Here is an 18,376-nt window from a genome sequence, read left to right on the forward strand (position 1 = left end):
ACTGACTGGAAAGGAAGATTTCAGAATGTCCTTCTTTGCAGATGACATGATCATTCACATAGAAAATGCAAAATAACCAAAAACTGCTGGAACTAATAAGTGATTATGGTTAGATTGCAGGCTACAAGGCAAATATATAGAAGTCAATCACTTTCTTATATATCAGCAATGAACAAGTGAGATTTTAAATTTAAAACACAATATAATTTATATTAGAGCACATAAAATGAAATGCTTAGATATAAATCTCACCAAATATGTACAAGATCGATATGAGAAAAGCTACAAACACTGATGAATAAAATCAAAAGACCTACCTAATGGAGAGATATTCCATGTTCATGGATACAAAGACTAAAAATTGTCAACATGCCAGTTCTTCCTCCTAACCTGATCTCTAGACTCAATGCAATTCCATCAAAGTTAAAAAAATAAAATAAAATAAAATAATTAAAAAAAAAAAAAGATACCAGAAAGTTATTTCATGAATATTGATAAACTTATTCCAAAGTTTACCTGGAGAAGCAGAAGACTCAGAATAGCCAACATAGTACTGAAGGAAAAAATCAAATAAAATCAGATGACTAATATCAAACTACAGAGCCTCAGTTATCAAGACAAAGTGGTATTACAAAAGTATAGAAAAACAGATCAATGGGACAGAAGAGAGAGCCCAAAATACATCAAAATAAACAATGTCAAAAGATTGAAAGGTCTTGGGAAAGACTGAAGACAGGAGGAAAAGGGAAAGACAGAGGATAGGATGGTTGGATGGCATCATCGACTTGATGGACGTGAGCTTAAGCAAGCTCCGAGGGTTGGTGATGGACAGGGAAGCCTGGCATGCTGCAGTCCATGGGGTCACAAAGAGTCAGATGTGACTGAACGACTGAATTGACTGAAACAATTGTCCACTGCTCTTTCACGATGGAAACCAGCGTTTTCACCAAATGTTGCTCAAATACCTGAACATTCACATGAAAAAAACCAATCTGGACACAGACCTTATATCCTAAAAAAGAAGCAAATGAACAAAATAGATAACAGACCTAAATTTAAAATGCAAAACTGTAAATAAAACTCCTTAAGACAATATAAGACTAAATCTACACGGCCTTGGGTTTGGTGATTATTTTTTAGATATGACAGCAAGGTATAATCAATAAAATAAAGAACTGATAAGCTGGACTTCATTAAAATTAACACTTTCTGCTCTGTCAGGAGCATGAGAAAGCAAACTACAGATTGACAGAAAATATTTACAAAAGAGATATTTTAAGAAGATACAAAATATACAAAAAACTCTTCGAACTCAACACTAAGAAAACAAACAACCTAATTGGAAGGGCTGATGCTGAAGCTGAAGCTGCAATAATGGAGCCACCTGATGGGAAGAGCTGACTCATTGGAAAAGACCCTGATGCTGGGAAAGATTGAGAGGAGGAGGAGGAGGGGGCCACAGAGGATGAGATGGTTGGATGGCATCATCAACTCAATGGACATGAGTTTGAGCAAACTCTGGGAGATACTGAAGGACAGGGAAGCCTGGTATGCTACACTCCATGGGGTCTCAAAAGAATCAGATATGACTGAGTGACTGAATAACAACGAAAAAGGAACCTGAGCCGTCTCCAGTGTGAATCGGAGAGAGGACAGAAATATGTGAGGGAGATTAAGAGGCACAAACTTCCAGTTGCAAAATAAGTGAAGCACAGGTATTAAATGTACAGTGTGGGGAACCGAGTTAATAGTTATGTAATATCTTTGCATGGTAACCCATGGTAATTAGACCTATGGTGTTCATTTTGAAATGTGTAGAAATACTTAATCACTGTGTTGTGTAACAGAAAAAAATGAGAATATTGAGAGACAAATGAAAATAAAAACACAACATACCAAAATTTATGGGCTGCAGTGAAAGCAAAGCTGGAGGAAAAATTCAGACTACAAATGCTTATGTTAAAAAAACAAGAAAGATCTCAAATCCACGACCTAACTTACAATGCATGGAAACAACCTACACTTTGATGGAGTCCCAGAAGATGAGAAGGGAAAGGGTAGAAAACTTATCTCAAGAAACAGTGGCTGGGACATCCCAAATCCGGGGAGACATTCAGACATTGAAGTTCAGGAAGCTTGTTGGTTCCCAAACATATTCCTCTCAACTAACTGTTCTCTAAGAAACATCATAATACTGTCAAAAGTCAGAGACAGGAACTCCTGATGGTGCAGTGGATAGGACTCAGGTTCAATCGCTGGTCTGGGAAGATCTCACAAGTCACAGAGCAACTAAGCCCATGGGCTACAGCATTGAGCCTGTGCGACAGAGCCTGGGAGCTGCAGTTGCCGAGCCCACGTGCCCCAGAGCCAGTGCTCCGCAACAAGAGAAGCCACCACAATGAGAAGCCCACACGCTGCAAGGAAAAGTAGCCTCCACTCCCCCAAACTAGAAAAAAGGCCCACGCAAAGCAACAAAGACCCAGAGCAACCAAAAATATTTTTTTTTTAATCAAAGAGATCTTAAAAGCCATATGAGAAAAGAAGCCTATCACCCCAAGGGAACCCGCTTCATAAGGTATCAGTATATTCTCAGCACAAACCTTACAGACCATGAGAAAGTAGGAAGGTATATACAAAGGGATGAAAGGAGAAACTGCTGATAAACAGAACGTTATCCGGGAACGCTGTCCTTCAGAAATGAAGGAGAGACACAGGCTTTCCCAGACAGAGAAAAGCTAAGAGATCATCACCACCAGGCCTGCCTCACAAGGATGGCTGAGAGGAGTTTGCCAGGCTGAAGTGAGAGGATGCTCACTGGAATAAGGAAAGAAACTAGACCAACTGAGCAAGAGAGGAGTACCTTCAACACGTGGCGCTGAAACAACTGGATACCACGTACAAAAGAACGAAGCTGGACCCCTACCATTCACAAAATTTAACTCTAAGAGAAACACAGGTCTAGATCTAAAAGCTAGATGTGGGAAACCTGGAAGAAGACAAAGGAGGATGGTGAGCAATTATTAACAGGTAGAGGATTTCTTTGGGGAGATGATAAAAATTTGCTAAATTTAGACTGTGATGATAATTCCACAGCTTTGTGAAATCCTAAAAACCTCTGAATTGTATACTTTTAAATGACTAAATTTATAGTATGTGATGTATATTTCATTTGAGTCTGTTTAAAAAAAAAAACTAAGCTATTTAAGAGTTTCCTTTCGTAGAACATGGTTTCTCCTTACGAATCCTGTATTCTATTTCTTTAGGATGCTTTACCTGCAGCTGAACCAGCTTTGAGGAGACTCCTAGGCTGACTTACTCCACTGAGAGGCAGGAAAAGAGTGAGTACGAAAGTAAAACATGAATAACGAAATAAATGCTGTCCCTGCGAGATGAGGGTTGTTTAAGGTATTTCAGATACACACACAGGCGTCCAACACAAGGAGGGTTTCCTTCCTGTGCACTCAAGGGCCATGAGGCCCCTCCTTTCCTCCACTCTCCTCTCTTCTGCTCCCTCCCCCTCACCCCTCCAAGAGCTCCCCTTCCCCTCAGAGCACCAGGCCGGGAGCCAGAGCAGGAGGACCGTCTTACTCGGAATGTTGTACTTCTGCAGACAGTAGGCCAGCTCCGTGGGCTGCACCGCCTTCTTCCGGCTGTCCTGCATCTTCTCCAGCAGCAAGAGCAGCTGGAAGGGGACACTCCTCCTCTGCTCCTCAGCTCCGCCTGGCACCGTTATCCTGCCGGGTGAGAAGAGCCACAAACCTCCCTGTCCCCACTGTTCTCAACGCCAGGGCCACACTAGAGTCACCTGGGAGAACTTTCAAAAATCTCCATGTCCGGGCCACTCCGCAGATGGACCACATCAGGATTTCTGGGGGCGGGGCCCATTTATCAAAATTTTTATTTCCCGGATGACTAAAATGTACAGACAAGGCTGAGGACGGCCATGTCAGCAAATCAGCTATAGAGCATCCTCTCGAGACGGGGCACCCTCTCCCCACCCTGCACGAGAATCACACCAAGATGAAGGGCAAGAGCAGTAGGTCCTCGGTCCTCAGCACATGCCCAGCCTGAAGTCCTTCAAAGGGAAACAGCAAGTAAGGTCTAGTCCTGGGAAGGACACGGGAAGGAACGTCAGTGTATTCTGGCAATGATTTAATTACAGGCAACCTCCTGTGTCCATGAAACGGGAAAAGGAGAAAGCTCAAGGCAGAAAAGAATGAGCGATAAGGTGTATTATGTGAATATGCACACATTGGTATGGTCTTCCACTCAGTCACTGCTGGCTGAGCCTCAACACTTCTTGGCAGAACCCACTGAAAAGAAGGGTTTTCACAGTGTGTGTACTGTGTGTATATATACTCTGTGTGTGTATGTGTGTGTGTGTGTGTGTGCTGTTTGAGAAAAGTCAACAGACTCATGGACCCGCCTACTGATACTACCCCAACTTCCTTTTAACCAAATCAGTGGTTCTCAGTCTGGCTGCATTTTAGAATCATCTGGGGAGTTTTCTGGAAAGTACCCATCTTGGGCCCCACCCTAGAAACCCATGCAGATTCCAAGTGAAACCAAATATCTGGAGTGGGATCAGCATTTCACATTTTTTTAAACTTCCTAGATGATTACAATGTATAGTTCAGATTGTACAAAACAAGATCTCTTCTCTGGCAGCTTTTGAAAGAAGACTTCTCAAAGTCCAAATAACTGAATAACAGAATAAACAAAAACAAAAAACAATACACACATTTATCTGCCTTAACAATGGTCTTACCTCTTCAGTATCTTGGCAAATCCCACATTTCTAACAAGCACCTGGATCAGGGAGTTAAGACAGCATGTCTGTCCAATGTTGTGTAAACCGACCGGGCCTGCAAGGAGCAGAGGGAAGACACTGAGAGAAAGGCCCTCCATGGAACTCAACAAACACCAAACATTCTTCTCGGCCCTCATGAGGACGTGAAATCCTACAAAGGACTCCCAGGGGCACAAAGAATTCACTAAGGAGGTTGCAAACAAATTGGAAACGAAAGAGAAACACCAGCCTCTGAAAAGTGAAACAGCAGCCAAAGTCTCCACCGTCCAGGAAAGAGACACGCCACAACGAGGGGCATCATTCGCTGTCAAACTGGTAACAGTGCAGCAGTAAGAGCAGAGGAAGAGAAGACTACAGACAGCATCTGGGGGAGCTTGGAGCCCTGCCCGGCAGCTGCCCCACAGCGCTGGGCCACAGTGGGCATCCACGGGGTCAGGGCCAAGAACACCCTCCCAGACAACCTATTCCAGACCCTGGTGCAAACACCCTACCCAGCCCCTACCACATGGTGGAAGGAAATCAAGAGAAAGCTTGGGGGACCCACCTCATCTGAACTTACCTCAAGAGGCTGCAAGCTACAGGGAACTTCCGTGGATGTGGGAAAACCAAGAGAGCATTTCTCTGACCCACTAACCACCAACCTCCCCTCTCCCACCCACCCTGTGCTCAGCAGGCCCTACAAGGTGTGTCATTTAAGAGGAAGGGAGTCCACTTTCTCAGAGTTCCTGGGGAAAGGGCTCTGGTATACACGCTAGGGCAACAAGAACCAGGAATCTGGTCCAGCAGGGCCACAGATGTCCACTCCCCACTCAGCAGAAGCCCCAGGTGTGCGGGATTAAAGTGGTCCCCATTTTTCCCAACAAGCCTATGTGCTCAGGAGCTCAATAGTCCCCACTGCACAGCTGCCAAAGTGGAGGCACAAGAGAGCAGGCCTCATGGACCACACGGCTCCACGGCTTCAGGGTCCAGTGGACAAGCAAAGCGTTTCTATGCAGACAAAAGAGCAGAAGCGGGGTCGTGGCTGGTGGGCTTGGGCTTCCTCTGCCTCGTCCTTCTCAATGGGCTCTGCAGAGAAACGTGCAGACAGCCAGGACCGGCAGGGGTCCTGACACGTACCCATCAGTGGTTGCTCCAAGGTCCCTGGACTGACAGCTGCTGCAGGCGTCTTCAGGACAGCTAGACCTCACTTCCCAGAAGAGCGCTCATGAGCTGGCCTTGGGAGGCCCTCTGTGAAGAGGAAGAACATCTGTGTGACCAGTTTTGACTTCCAACAGTCAGTCTTAGAGGGTCAGTGTCTGGGGAGACCAGCCACAAAGCTATAGGGCGAAAATCGACAACTCGGCGAGCACCATCCCTGTGGTCCCTCATCCCCACTGTCTCCTCATCAGGACCCATGGCCACAACCTCTCCCCCTACCTCCGGGCTCTCTATTCAGGCAAACGGCTCCACATTCACCAAGGGTCCAGGCCATACACCTGGGTCTCCCTGTTGCTCAATCCCAGGCCCAAACCATCGCTGGAGGCCATCAGTGCCACTGCCCGAAGGCTGTCTGCATGCTGGACCGGAGGAAGCCTGTCCTGGTTCCTCAGCGGGGAAGCCAGGGTGCTGTTGACGCCCCATGGGTGCGGTACAAGGACCATCCGGATACCTGGCTCATTGTACCCTGATGTGGGAACAGCTATATTGCCTGTGGTGGGAGGTGGCGACACCCAGACTCTGGAAGGGCAGAAGCCCTTCCCCAGGCCGACAGGTGTTGGTGGTCAACAGCCCCCCACTGAGGCCCCCGAGGAATTCATCCCAGTGAAGACAGCTGGCCCAGTCCCTCTCCAGGGGTTGGACAATGAGGGGCATGACGGCCTTACCACCTGCCTGAAGGTGTGATAGCTCTGAAGGGTCACCCAGTCCCGAGTTCCCCTTAGGATCAGCTGAGGCTTCTGTTGCAGAGTCTGGCAGTTCGAGTCCCCTCTTTGCCCACCCTGCTGTGTTCACTTCTCCCTGCCCCCCGCCCTGGTGTCTTCCCAAGGGTGCTCCCCAGCACACCTCTCCCACGATCATCTCAGCTGGGATGACACCATCAACGGAGGAGCAAGTCAATAGCAGGTCCTCAGTCTATTGAGTTTTCTTAGACAACACACACACACACACACACACACACACACACAGTATATACTCTTCTTCTCAACAGGCTCCACCAAGAAATGCCGACACTCAGCCAGCACTGACTGGTAAATGTCCTTGGGAACCCAAACACCACGCCCATGTGTGCACAGTCACATAATAAACTTTATCACACATTCTTTTCTGCCCTGGGCTTTCTCCTTTTCCCCTTCTGTGGTCACGGGTCACTGACAGAGGCCTGTAATTTTGTTGCTATATCAGCACACAAGAAAATTTGTAAAGTGCTTAAAATGACTTGGGAAAATTCTTGTAACATGAGATAGAAAAAGCAGTACATTATCAACCATTTCACAATGATTCCTAATATAGCAACAAACACTGTGGAATAATCTGGTTGTTTTCAATTATTTACCATTACTTAAAAAAAAAAAATACAGGGAATATCTTTAGGTATAAAACCTTTCTCTACCTATCTGATTTTTCCTCAGTCAAACCAAAGGTCACAGATACAACAAAACCACAGCTGTAAACAAGGTCATGTGAACCAGAACCCACTTCCTCCAGACAGCACAGACTTCAGCTACCTGTGCATCCTCTCCAGGTATACTTGGAATCTCAGGAGTCTCAGAACAGGTCCCAAGCACCGTACCCTGTCTGTACCTTCCCAGAGTGCACACAGGTGTCTGCAGGGCACTGCCCAACACAGCGATCCATGCACAAAGGTTCCCTTGTGTCTACAAGCAGACTTGATACGGAAGTGGGATCTACGCCCAGGCCTCCCACTGCCTCCTTCCTTTTCATCTCATGGAATTCTGCTGATAGGGCTTCAGCTTTGCCGGCAGCTCAGGGCTCAGGCCTGCCCAGAGTCTAAGCTGAGGCCACAACCCATACTGTTTGCTCAATTATTCCCCTTGTTGTCGTTCAGTCACTCAGTCGTGTCCAACTCTTTGTGACACTATGGACTGCAGCACACCAGACTTCCCTGTTCTGTATCTTGCAGAGCTTGCGCAAACTCATGACCATCATTTCCCTATCCTGATGCAAATAAGTCTGTGGCTTTCTAACTTACCTGACCATCAGATACAACCAGTCGCTAAATCAGTATTTGGGAGAGATTCTTAGAAATATAATTACAAGGTCACAGTGTACAAAGTTAAGGGTTTGCTTTTAAACATTTATTTGGCTGTGCTGGATCTTAGCTGTAGCACGAGGGATCTCTTAGTTGCAGTGGACAGGATCTAGTTCCCCGGCCAGGATTGAACCCAGGCCCCTTCATGGGGAACACAGAGTCTTAACCACTGGACCACCATGGAACTCCCCCTAAGGTTATTAATAAACGTAGCTAAACGCCTTGCACCCATCTGCACTTTAGCCACTGGCTGAGAGGCCTATTAGGACTCAGTACTTAAATGAAGTGACCTAAATTCCCTGATGTTCACAAGGGCAAGTTTTGTGGGAAAAGTGGGTCTGGATCTGAGTTTATTATGAAGGAAAGGGTATGGTTTAAAATAAAGGACACCTTGGGACAAGGCAGGTGATGTGCAAAGAAGCCCAATGGTTGGGGGAGGAGCATGTGGGAAGAGTGTGCAAAGGACTCTGAGCAAATCTGCATAGCTGAATCTAAGTCAGGACTGGAAAAAATGTAGAGTTTCAGAATTTGAAGTTTTATAAAAAGTTAAGTGGTCACTAGTGGTCAGGGAACTGCAAACCTTGACCATAATGAGATACCATTTTACACTGTTAAACTGGCATCGGTTAAGAATTCTGGGGACTTCCCTGGTGGTCCAGTGGTTAAGAATATACCTTCCAATGCAGGGGACACAGGTTCAATCTCTGGTCAGGGAAGATCCCCCACGCCACAGGACAACTAAGCCCATATGACACAACTACTGAGCCCGTGCTCTAGAGCCAGCACTCCACAACTAGAGAAAGCCTGTGCACCACAACAAGGGCTCAGTTCAGGCACTCAGTCGTGTCCGACTCTTTGCGACCCCATGAACCGCAGCACGCCTGGCCTCCCTGTCCATCACCAACTCCCGGAGTCCACCCAAACCCACGTCCATCGAGTCGATGATGCCATCCAACCATCTCATCCTCTGTGGGTTCCCTTCTCCTCCTGCCCTCAGTCTTTCCCAGCATCAGGGTCTTTTCAAATGAGTCAGCTTTTCGCATTAGGTGGCCAAAGTATTGGAGTTTCAGCTTCAACATCAGTCCTTCCAATGAACATCCAGGACTGACCTCCTTTAGGATGGACTGGTTGGATCTCCTTGCAGTCCAAGGGACTCTCAAGAGTCTTCTCCAACACCAGAGTTCAAAAGCATCAATTCTTCGGTGCTCAGCTTTCTTTATAGTCCAACTCTTACATCCATACATGACAAATGGAAAAACCATAGCCTTGACTAGATGGACCTTAGTTGGCAAAGTAATGTCTCTGCTTTTTAATATGCTGTCTAAGTTGGTCATAACTTTTCTTCCAAGGAGTAAGCATCTTTTATTTTACGGCTGTAATCACCATCTGCAATGATTTTGGAGCCCAGAATAATAAAGTCAGCCACTACTTCCACTGTTTCCCCGTCTATTTGCCATGAAGTGATGAGACTGGATGCCATAATCTTAGTTTTCTGAATGTTGAGCTTTAAGCCAACCTTTTCACTTTCCTCTTTCACTTTCATCAAGAGGCTCTTTAGTTCTTCTTCACTTTCTGCCATAAGGGTGGTGTCATCTGCGTATCTGAGGTTATTGATATTTTTCCTGGCAGTCTTGATTCCAGCTTGTGCTTCCTCCAGCCCAGCGTTTCTCATGATGTACTCTGCATATAAGTTAAATAAGCAGGGTGACAATAGACAGCCTTGACGTACTCCTTTTCCTATTTGGAACCAGTTTGTTGTTCCATGTCCAGTTCTAACTGTTGCTTCCTGACCTGCATACAGGTTTCTCAAGAGGCAGGTCAGGTGGTCTGGTATTCCCATCTCTTTCAGAATTTTCCACAGTTTATTGTGATCCACACAGTCAAAGGCTTTGGCAGAGTCAATAAAGCAGAAATAGATGTTTTTCTGGAACTCTCTTGCTTTTTTAATGATCCAGTGGATGTTGGCAATTTGATCTCTGGGTCCTCTCCCTTTTCTAAAATCAGTTTGAACATCTGGAAGTTCACGGTTCAAGTAACAAGGGCTCAGTGCAGCCAAAAAAATTTGTGATTGAACCAAGTGTTGGAAAGAATGTAGATAAATACAATCTCTTACACACCACTTGGGGGGTGTGTAAAATGGTACAATCACTTGGGAAAACAATTTGGCATCATCTAGTTTCACTTAATTTCGACCCAAAAATTTTTAAGAGAAATTCTTACGTGCGTCCCTGGAGACATATACAAGAAAGTTCACATCAGTCCTGTTTGTACAGCAAAAACATGGAAACAATCCAAGCACTTGACCCAAAGGCAGAAGAATGAGTACATGGGCTGTAATAGATGTACACAGTGAAATTATACTCCTTAGCTGCACCTGAGTGAACATGTCCGGAAAGGGTAAATCTTAGAAACAGTGCTGAGTCAAAAGACAATTCTTAGAAGATAATATATAATATTTCTTTTGTAATTCAAACTCAAGGAAAATGAGATATTACATTGTTCAGGCATCAATGGGCACAGGAGATAAAGCTTCTTAAATAGATAACTATGATCAAAAAGGCCATTACCTCTGACAGGGAAGCAGAGGGAAGAGACAAGCAGAAAGCATGTACTTGCCAGTAATGTTCCAGCTAGGGGAAAGGGGTTCATAAACATTTATTTATAATTCACTAGCTAATGAATCGGAGAAGGCAATGGCAACCGACTCCAGTACTCTTGCCTGGAAAATCCCATGGACAGAGGAGCCTGGTAGGCTACAGTCCATGGGGTCGCAAAGAGTAGGAAACGGCTGAGCGACTTCATTTTCACTTTTCACTTTCATGCATTGGCGAAGGAAATGGCAACCCACTCCAGTGTTCTTGCCTGGAGAATCCCAGGGACGACGGAGCCTAGTGGGCTGCCGTCTATGGGGTCGCATAGAGTCGGACACGACTGAAGCGACTTAGCAGCAGCAGCAGCAGCAGCTAATGAATTAATTGGAACTTGGAGTCAAGGGCAGTAGTCTGAGGAGACAAGACACAGGCATGAAGACACAGGTCTGACATGGGCATGAAGGAGTCATTCACATTGCATAGCCCAGCAGGGAACATAGAGCTGACCTACTGCTGACAAATCTGAATCACAGATCACTCCCAGGATTTTTCCCAAAGACACTCAGTTTAATTAATTTAATTAAGAAGAACCCTAACCTTAAAGGCAGATTCCCTCAGAGCTCTGTCTCCAGCGAGAAAAGCAGAAGCCGAATCATGTGGGTGTGTCAGCCTTGCCACCTAGTGGGATGCAGGGGAATGACCGTGTAGACAAAGGCTGAAGACAGACTGCAGAGCAGAGTACCAAGTAGGCAGACCAGAGCACACACTGAAGAACAGATAGTAAAAGACAAAATACCAAACCCTAGATGTGACAGAAAGACCAGTCATTCCCATCTACAGACAGAGCTCTGGACGAAAGTGGCACCGTATCCAAACGCACGCTAAACACTGTATGAGGACTTCCATTTTTCAGATGGAGTAGGAAGTACCAGAGCATGGCTTCACTTTATTATTATTCAGCTAAGATCCATCCACTCTTTGGCCTCAGCCTTTGAGAGCCCAACCACCAAACGCCCACCTCAGTGTCCCTCCTGGTGTCCCTGCACTGGCACATGATTGAATGGTCATTGTGGTCACCACCCAGGTGACCAGTGTAACAAAAAACGGGGGTCACCTGGATTAACTGTTAATATCTGAAGATCCAGTTGCAAATGATCCACACAGCTTAGGGTAGAGAATCTCATATACTTTCTATGTTGAGACATTAAAGCATAATTTTCACTGCAAAAGAAAGATGCTGCAACAGTGAATGGTTTGGACCACTAATTATATGCATAAAATTATCTTAAAATATTAAAAAAGGAAAAGAAATTGAAAATACATGTAGTAAAGAGAGTGAATAAGTTTGCTAAATAGCTTACAGAGAATATTTTATCTTTTTTGGCTTACAACTTTATGAAAATTTTTTATTGGAATATAGCTGATTTACAAAGCTATGTTAGGCAATTTTATTAAATTTTAAAGTAATTTAGAATAACAGAGTTAGATTGTAACAATTCTACACTTTGCAAAATTGTTCAGTATGTCAGACTTCTCATATTAAACAAAATAATCTCTAAGAATTGTATTTAAATTTTAATTATGTAATTCCAATTAAGTCATGAGTCTTTCAAGAAAAAAAAACATATCTGCAAATTATTTTTTTTGCAAATACTTCAAATCTTGTGTAGATGAATTTAAACCAGAACATCAGTTTTACCAGTTATCATCAGGAGGAAAAACTCCAAAATATCTACAAAAAAATCAAGAATAAATCATTTTTCAATCCAGGTATAAGAAACAATATTAAAAAATCTGAAAAGAAACCAAATGCCAAAAACACAATTTGTTCACACTTGTCAAACTTCAAAAATCAGACTATACACATGAATCAAGCACTCTTTTTAAGATCTGTTCTACTTGTGGAGGTTAAAAACGCTTGTCTGAATGATGACTTTAGATGGTTACTCAATTCAATGGTTGGAAATAAAACGCTTGACTTTTGACAGTTACCTAAACTATGAATCCTAAGGACAACCTGCTCTGGAAAATATGTTTCTAGAAATAAATTTTCTGAATTACATTCTGCTGTACACATCAAATAAACAGTGATCATTTTAAATGTGCTACTTCTGTATCATATACACCAAGCATCTGAACAGGCAGAAACAACCAGAGCCTATTTTAAACAGCATGATGGGTTAATGGTGAGTCCAGTCAGATTCTCTCCTAAAAAGTTTGATTGAAGAATATTTATAGACTGGAAAACCAGTTTTTTAAATGTCAATGTCATACAGTTGTCATCAACAGTGGAGCAAACAAGGTGAAGGCTATGAATGGTTTGGCAGTCACAGACATAGTCAGGGCTGGCTTGATGAGTACACAACCTGTGTAGCTGCAAAGACACACACAGAAGTGCCCGGTTTGGTTTAATGCTCCCTTGTTGCAGTCTTGAAATTCTTCACAACTGTTTAATAAGGAGCCCCATGTTCTTACTTTACTAGGGGACCCACAAATTATATGGCAGGTCTGGCATACAGTGTTTTGTTCACACCCTTCAGTATGTGTCCAGGAGGTAACTATAGCACAGAAGAATTTAACAAGAAATCCTGGTCAGAGAAAGACAGCGAGACAGTTTCGCCATCCTTCATCAGAGATTTTGGAATGGTTTTGTCACAAACTTACTGTAAGATGTTCAAACACTACTGAATAGCAGACACTATGTGATTAAAAGGCTACTCAAACAATAACACACACACTCACACAAATACGCCCTAATGCTGTAGTTTGCAGAACTTAGCACCTGCAGTTTGTTCACTGGAAAGTACTGAAGAAGTAGCCACACTAAAAGCCTTGTTGAGAATCCAAACGCTTCTCAGGGGACACCAGCTATAAGATCCTCCCGTTCTTCAACCCCAGCAATGTACTGAAATTGGAGTGCATTTCAGCACAGGCGAGAGGCAGATGGCCTCACCTGTAATCAAACATTGAGTTTAACATTCAGTCCTTTAGTATTCTGCCAAAAGGTGTAAAAGCTTTTCTGAATATGTAGTAATTTCCAATGTGTTTTCTCAATTAATGGATATTGAGAGTATGATTCTTATCTGAAGGGGAGGTTTTCTTTCGTTTTGCTAAAATACTGGCAACCACTTGTCTAACATCTTGTCACTAGAAAGGCAGGTCTCTGGACCAGTGGCGTAAGTACCACCTGAAGTCTGTTAAAGAGGCAGGACTGGAATCTGCATTTTGACAAGATTCCCGAGTGAATGCGCCTAGGGGCGCATTAAGGCTGAGAGGCTATTCTGGACAAGCACTGACCAAGTTCAGGCTTCAGGGGGCTGACCACCGGCACAGAGGTGTGCGTGCAGACCAGCTACCTTCAAGTCATTTCATGAAGACTGTTTTCAGTTCAGTTCCAGTATTGCTCTCCCTAAAGGGGCATGATTTCCCAGCTGCTTTATTTCCATTTAAGGCGTCAGCAGTGAAGATCTCATAGTGTCACCTGGGCAGACACAGACGAGGTGCAGAGCAGCAGCTCCTCATCCACACATGGCCACGGGGAGTGGACAACCACAGTCAGCCTGGGCGCACACTTGGCAATGCGCACCACACCTCAAAAACGACTCCAGTGGACAGCTGTCATTTCTGCAGCCCAGTACCCCACTTTTTGGTAGCAGACTCACTTTTTCTTTACAAAAACTCTCTCAACTTTCAGACTATGAAGACTGGGTGGAGCCCACACCCACTGCCTGGCTCAGAGGCCTGGCCTCACAGGGCTCACGGTGGCTGTTTCTGCAATGGTCACACAACCCAATCAGGACTGATAATAATCAGCCTTTAGACTTCTTAGATGAGATTTTAGGCCAGAAGATTGTAAATCAGACCATCTTTCTCACTACAGGAAGAAAAAACCCCAGCCAAGGAAAAGGGCCAATGACAGGTAACAGAACTAAGAGATGGAGAAGAAGACAGAGTCCCAAGACAGCCAGCTGATGCCCTGGACCAACCCAGCCTCCAGATGCCTGCCCCCAGAGGTCTCCACTCAGAATCCCCTCTGCTCTTTTTAAAATTAGCCTGAAATGGGTTCCTGATACTTTTAGCTGAAAGACTACTGGTTAACATGACTCTGCTCCAGGACTCTGGCTTCAAGAAATAGAGATCCATACAAAGATCTATGTGAAGACTGTTCACCACAATTCATTTTTACAGCCTATTTTCTTTATTTTACAAATTACATAGTATGAACTCAATTTTATAAAACATAACTACACACATAGAGAAAAAAAGACTGAGACAAAATATATCAAAAATGTCATTAAAGGGTAATTCCAATTGGTTACAAACAATTTTTGTCTTTCCCTGGATTATTTCTCTTAATTTCTTACAATTAATATGAGTTTAAACAAGCAATAAATCATATAAGGCATAGATTTAAAATCTTTTAAGGGAGTCCTTCTTAGCAATAGTGTTTCTATTCTAAGATCCAAAAAATTAGTGAATTAGGAATGAGAAGTTTTACAATTTTTTCTCAATCCTTTTATAAAAGGTGAAGGGAGGAGAACATAATAAACTCAGAAAATGCTAAATATAAGTGGCATAATTAACAGGCTCATGTTAAATGGCTCAGATAACACTCTCTCTTTTCTTAGTAAATATTTTCAATAGTCATAAACAGTTGTTCCCCTTATGAGGATCAGCCTAGGAAAGTTAAACTGACAGAGAAATGATGGCGGTTGACAATTCCATGAGCAAAACCTAGGACTTTGAGACCACATCGAAGGAAATCTGATGAAACAGTAGGAAGGGATCAGCCTGTTTTCCAGAGACATTACTTTGCAGTCTGCCAGACCTTGAAAATAAGACAGTAAAACCCAGTGGAGGTATCATCTGGAGAGGTGAGAGGCCAGATCCCAAAGAGCAAGAGAGAGGAGGGAAACTTCAGAGCTAGTCACAGAGGAGACAGGTAGGTGGGGCAAAAAAAAAAAGAGGAAAGCAAAACTTAAAGATCTGAGAAGGATGGGGAAAGTGAGCTAAGCAAGTGGTGACGGGGGAAAGGAGAATGGATATATTTTGAGGAATATTTTAACGATGCTGAATTTTCAAACTCAATGCCTGACTGAAAAATGGGCTCCAACACAGGATTCTTAGGGCAGTGAGACTATTCCTATTCTGTCTGACACATGGTGGATACACGCCATTGTACATTTGTCAAAATTCATAGAATGCACACAACAATGAACCCTAATGTAAAGCACAGACTTTGGATGATAACGACCTATGTTCATAAATTGTAACAAACTGTTTACAGTGGAGGAGGCTGGAGGGGCAGGAGGTATATAGGAACTCTGTGTACTCACTTTTGCTGTGAACCTAAAATTGCTCTGAAAAATAGTCTCCTATTTAATAAAATTTTAGGTTCCAAAGAACAAAACTAACTTAACCCACTCTTCCTAAAAGTTTCACGCTTATAAATGGGAGATGTGGAGGACAGAAACAGCTGGCTTAGACTAGGCACCATTGTTGCCACAGAAACAACCGGAGACTTCAGAGAAACAGCGTAAGACCCAATGTAGGAAACCTGGGCTGGCCCGGGGCTCTAACTGGGCTCTTCACTCACTACTAGACTCTCTGCAAGGAAAACCAAATCCGTCCTTAAATGCCCGAAGAGGAACAAAACCTACATGCCTGGAATGTGATGCAAGCCTCACAGTCCAAATCAAACCCATCACGGCAACAGATTCAGATCTCATATTTCATGTTTGTGTGTGCTTCTCCAGTAATGGTAATGCGCTGGGCACACAGACTGAAGCACTCCAGATGAAACCTCTTTGCAAGCTCATCACCATATTTAATATAAAAGCATCTATACTGTGCAATGAATTTTTATTGGTTAAAAAAAAAATTTAAGTTTCTTTTTTTTCCAGTTCCTTGATAGAGATCCAAAAACCAGGATGGAGCTGTGTACCTGTTAGCTGATGGCCTGTCTGGTTCCTATGAGCACAGCAGACCTCCTAAATGTCCAGGCTGAAGCCCCCACCTCACCCTCATAGTGTGACACCAAATGCAAAGTATGTGTCAGTCGCTCAGTCATATCTGACTCTTTTGTGACCCAGTCATGTCTGACTCTTTTGTGATACTATGGACTGTAGCCCACCAGGTTCCTAGGTCCATGGAATTCTCCAGGTGAGAATACTGGAGTGGGTTGCCATTTCCTTCTCCAGGGGATCTTCCCAACCCAGGGATCAAACCCAGGTCTCCCGCATTGCAGGAAGATTCTTCACTGTCTGAGCCACCAAAAAGAAATAATTTAAATATGTGCCCCTATTTCAACGATTTCAAAGTATAGCTACCTCAATGCCGTAAAGCATGAAAGTGAAGGCTCTGCTTTAATTTTCAAAACGCTTTAAGTCCAGATTTTCAGGGGTCATAGAATAGAGTTTTAGGTTTAAAGGTCTAACTTTAGACTAAAATATTCTGATTTGCACAATTTAACAAAATCTTTAAAATTTCTCAGTCTGTATGCCACTGACCCAGCAATTCTACTTATAGGAACTCTCCACAAATATGCTCATATATTTGCACAACTATGACTATAAATGATACTGTTGTATCATCCATACCAGTAAAAACGGGAAAGAACCTAAATGTCCATGGAATGTTTAAACAGAAAGACGTACCTCTCATATTTTTCACCAGTTTTTAAAATGAGGTGGACCTACCCTATCTCTTGCCATAGAAACATGTCTATAATATACTGTTAGGTGGGGGGAAAGCAAACTTACAGAGCAATTTTGGAGTTGTACATATAAAAATTTCTGGTAAGGTACCCAATAAAATGATAGCGAGTTAACGATTAAAAGAAACCTCATTTCTATCTCACAGATTTGTCTGCATTTTTTGGAATTTTTCTTACAAGCTTCGACAGTTTTGCCATTTCTTCTTTAATTAAAGTCATGCAAAAAGTCTCAATCAGTACATCAGAGTGGGAAAACTGCATCGATCCAACACACCTATTAATGAATACAGACCATTATTATAATCCGCGGAACCCAAATAAATCCTGTCAGTATCCACGAGGCAATGAGCAGAGCCCCGCCTTACCTTCCGTAGAGAGAAAGTTTCCAGTAAGTACCACCAAACTTGCCTTAAGAGCCGCGAAGCGTCAGACCCGCGCTGCCAAGTCGAATGCGGGGGAAGTACAGCCACAGTGTGGGGCCCTCCAGGAGGCTGCGGGGCTGGCGCAGCGGGCGACGCCCGGTCCGTCCACTTCGGTCCCCGCGTCTGTCCCCGCGCCTCCCTACTCACCTCGGTCCCCTACTTCTGGCCCTCTGGGTCCCCGCTCACCGGGCGCCCTTTCACCAGCACCTCTGTCCCCGCCCACACCCTCGTCCCCGCCCCGTCCCCGCCCCGTCCCCGCCCCTACCCTGGCCCTAGGCTTTCGTTTCCTGCGAACTGAAAGCGAAACTCAGCGGAGGAAGCGCTCCTGAGCTCGAAGTCCGTGCCTCCGCAGTTGGTTTCGTGTTTAAACTTGCGCGCGGTTTGCAGAACAAGGCCTAAACTGGTTCCTAGCATAAGCTCTTGTTTGGACATTTTAAGATCTCCATAGTCATTTGGAGGTGTTTTACAGTCGTTTGGCATTTCGTTATTACGTGACAGCATTTTTTTTTCTTTCTTGAAGCGATGATGTAATTTCTTAAATTGGGTATCTTAAAATTGGATGGCTTGTAGATTCTATGACATACGGTAGAT

General features: G+C 44.0%; 1 protein-coding gene across 3 annotated transcripts in view; it reads right to left on the bottom strand.

The window, feature by feature from the left end:
• Positions 1 to 17,999, bottom strand: part of USP18 (ubiquitin specific peptidase 18) — a 29,641-nt gene extending 11,642 nt beyond the window's left edge. The window contains exons 1-4 of one of the 3 annotated variants that reach the window (XM_014478126.2): positions 17,772 to 17,999; positions 5,927 to 6,037; positions 4,769 to 4,865; positions 3,589 to 3,734 (exon numbers count right to left, since the gene is read on the bottom strand). In XM_014478126.2, the coding sequence (XP_014333612.1) occupies positions 3,589 to 3,734; positions 4,769 to 4,865; positions 5,927 to 5,930 (247 nt within the window). In that variant the 5' untranslated portion in view covers positions 5,931 to 6,037; positions 17,772 to 17,999. Of the gene's footprint in view, positions 1 to 3,588; positions 3,735 to 4,768; positions 4,866 to 5,926; positions 6,038 to 17,728 lie in introns of all 3 variants that reach the window. The other 2 variants (XM_070371337.1, XM_070371338.1) reach the window with 2 other exon arrangements.
• Positions 18,000 to 18,376: the final 377 nt, after the last annotated feature.

This window comes from Bos mutus, chromosome 5, assembly GCF_027580195.1.
Source record: "Bos mutus isolate GX-2022 chromosome 5, NWIPB_WYAK_1.1, whole genome shotgun sequence".
Classification (NCBI taxonomy): domain Eukaryota; kingdom Metazoa; phylum Chordata; class Mammalia; order Artiodactyla; family Bovidae; genus Bos; species Bos mutus.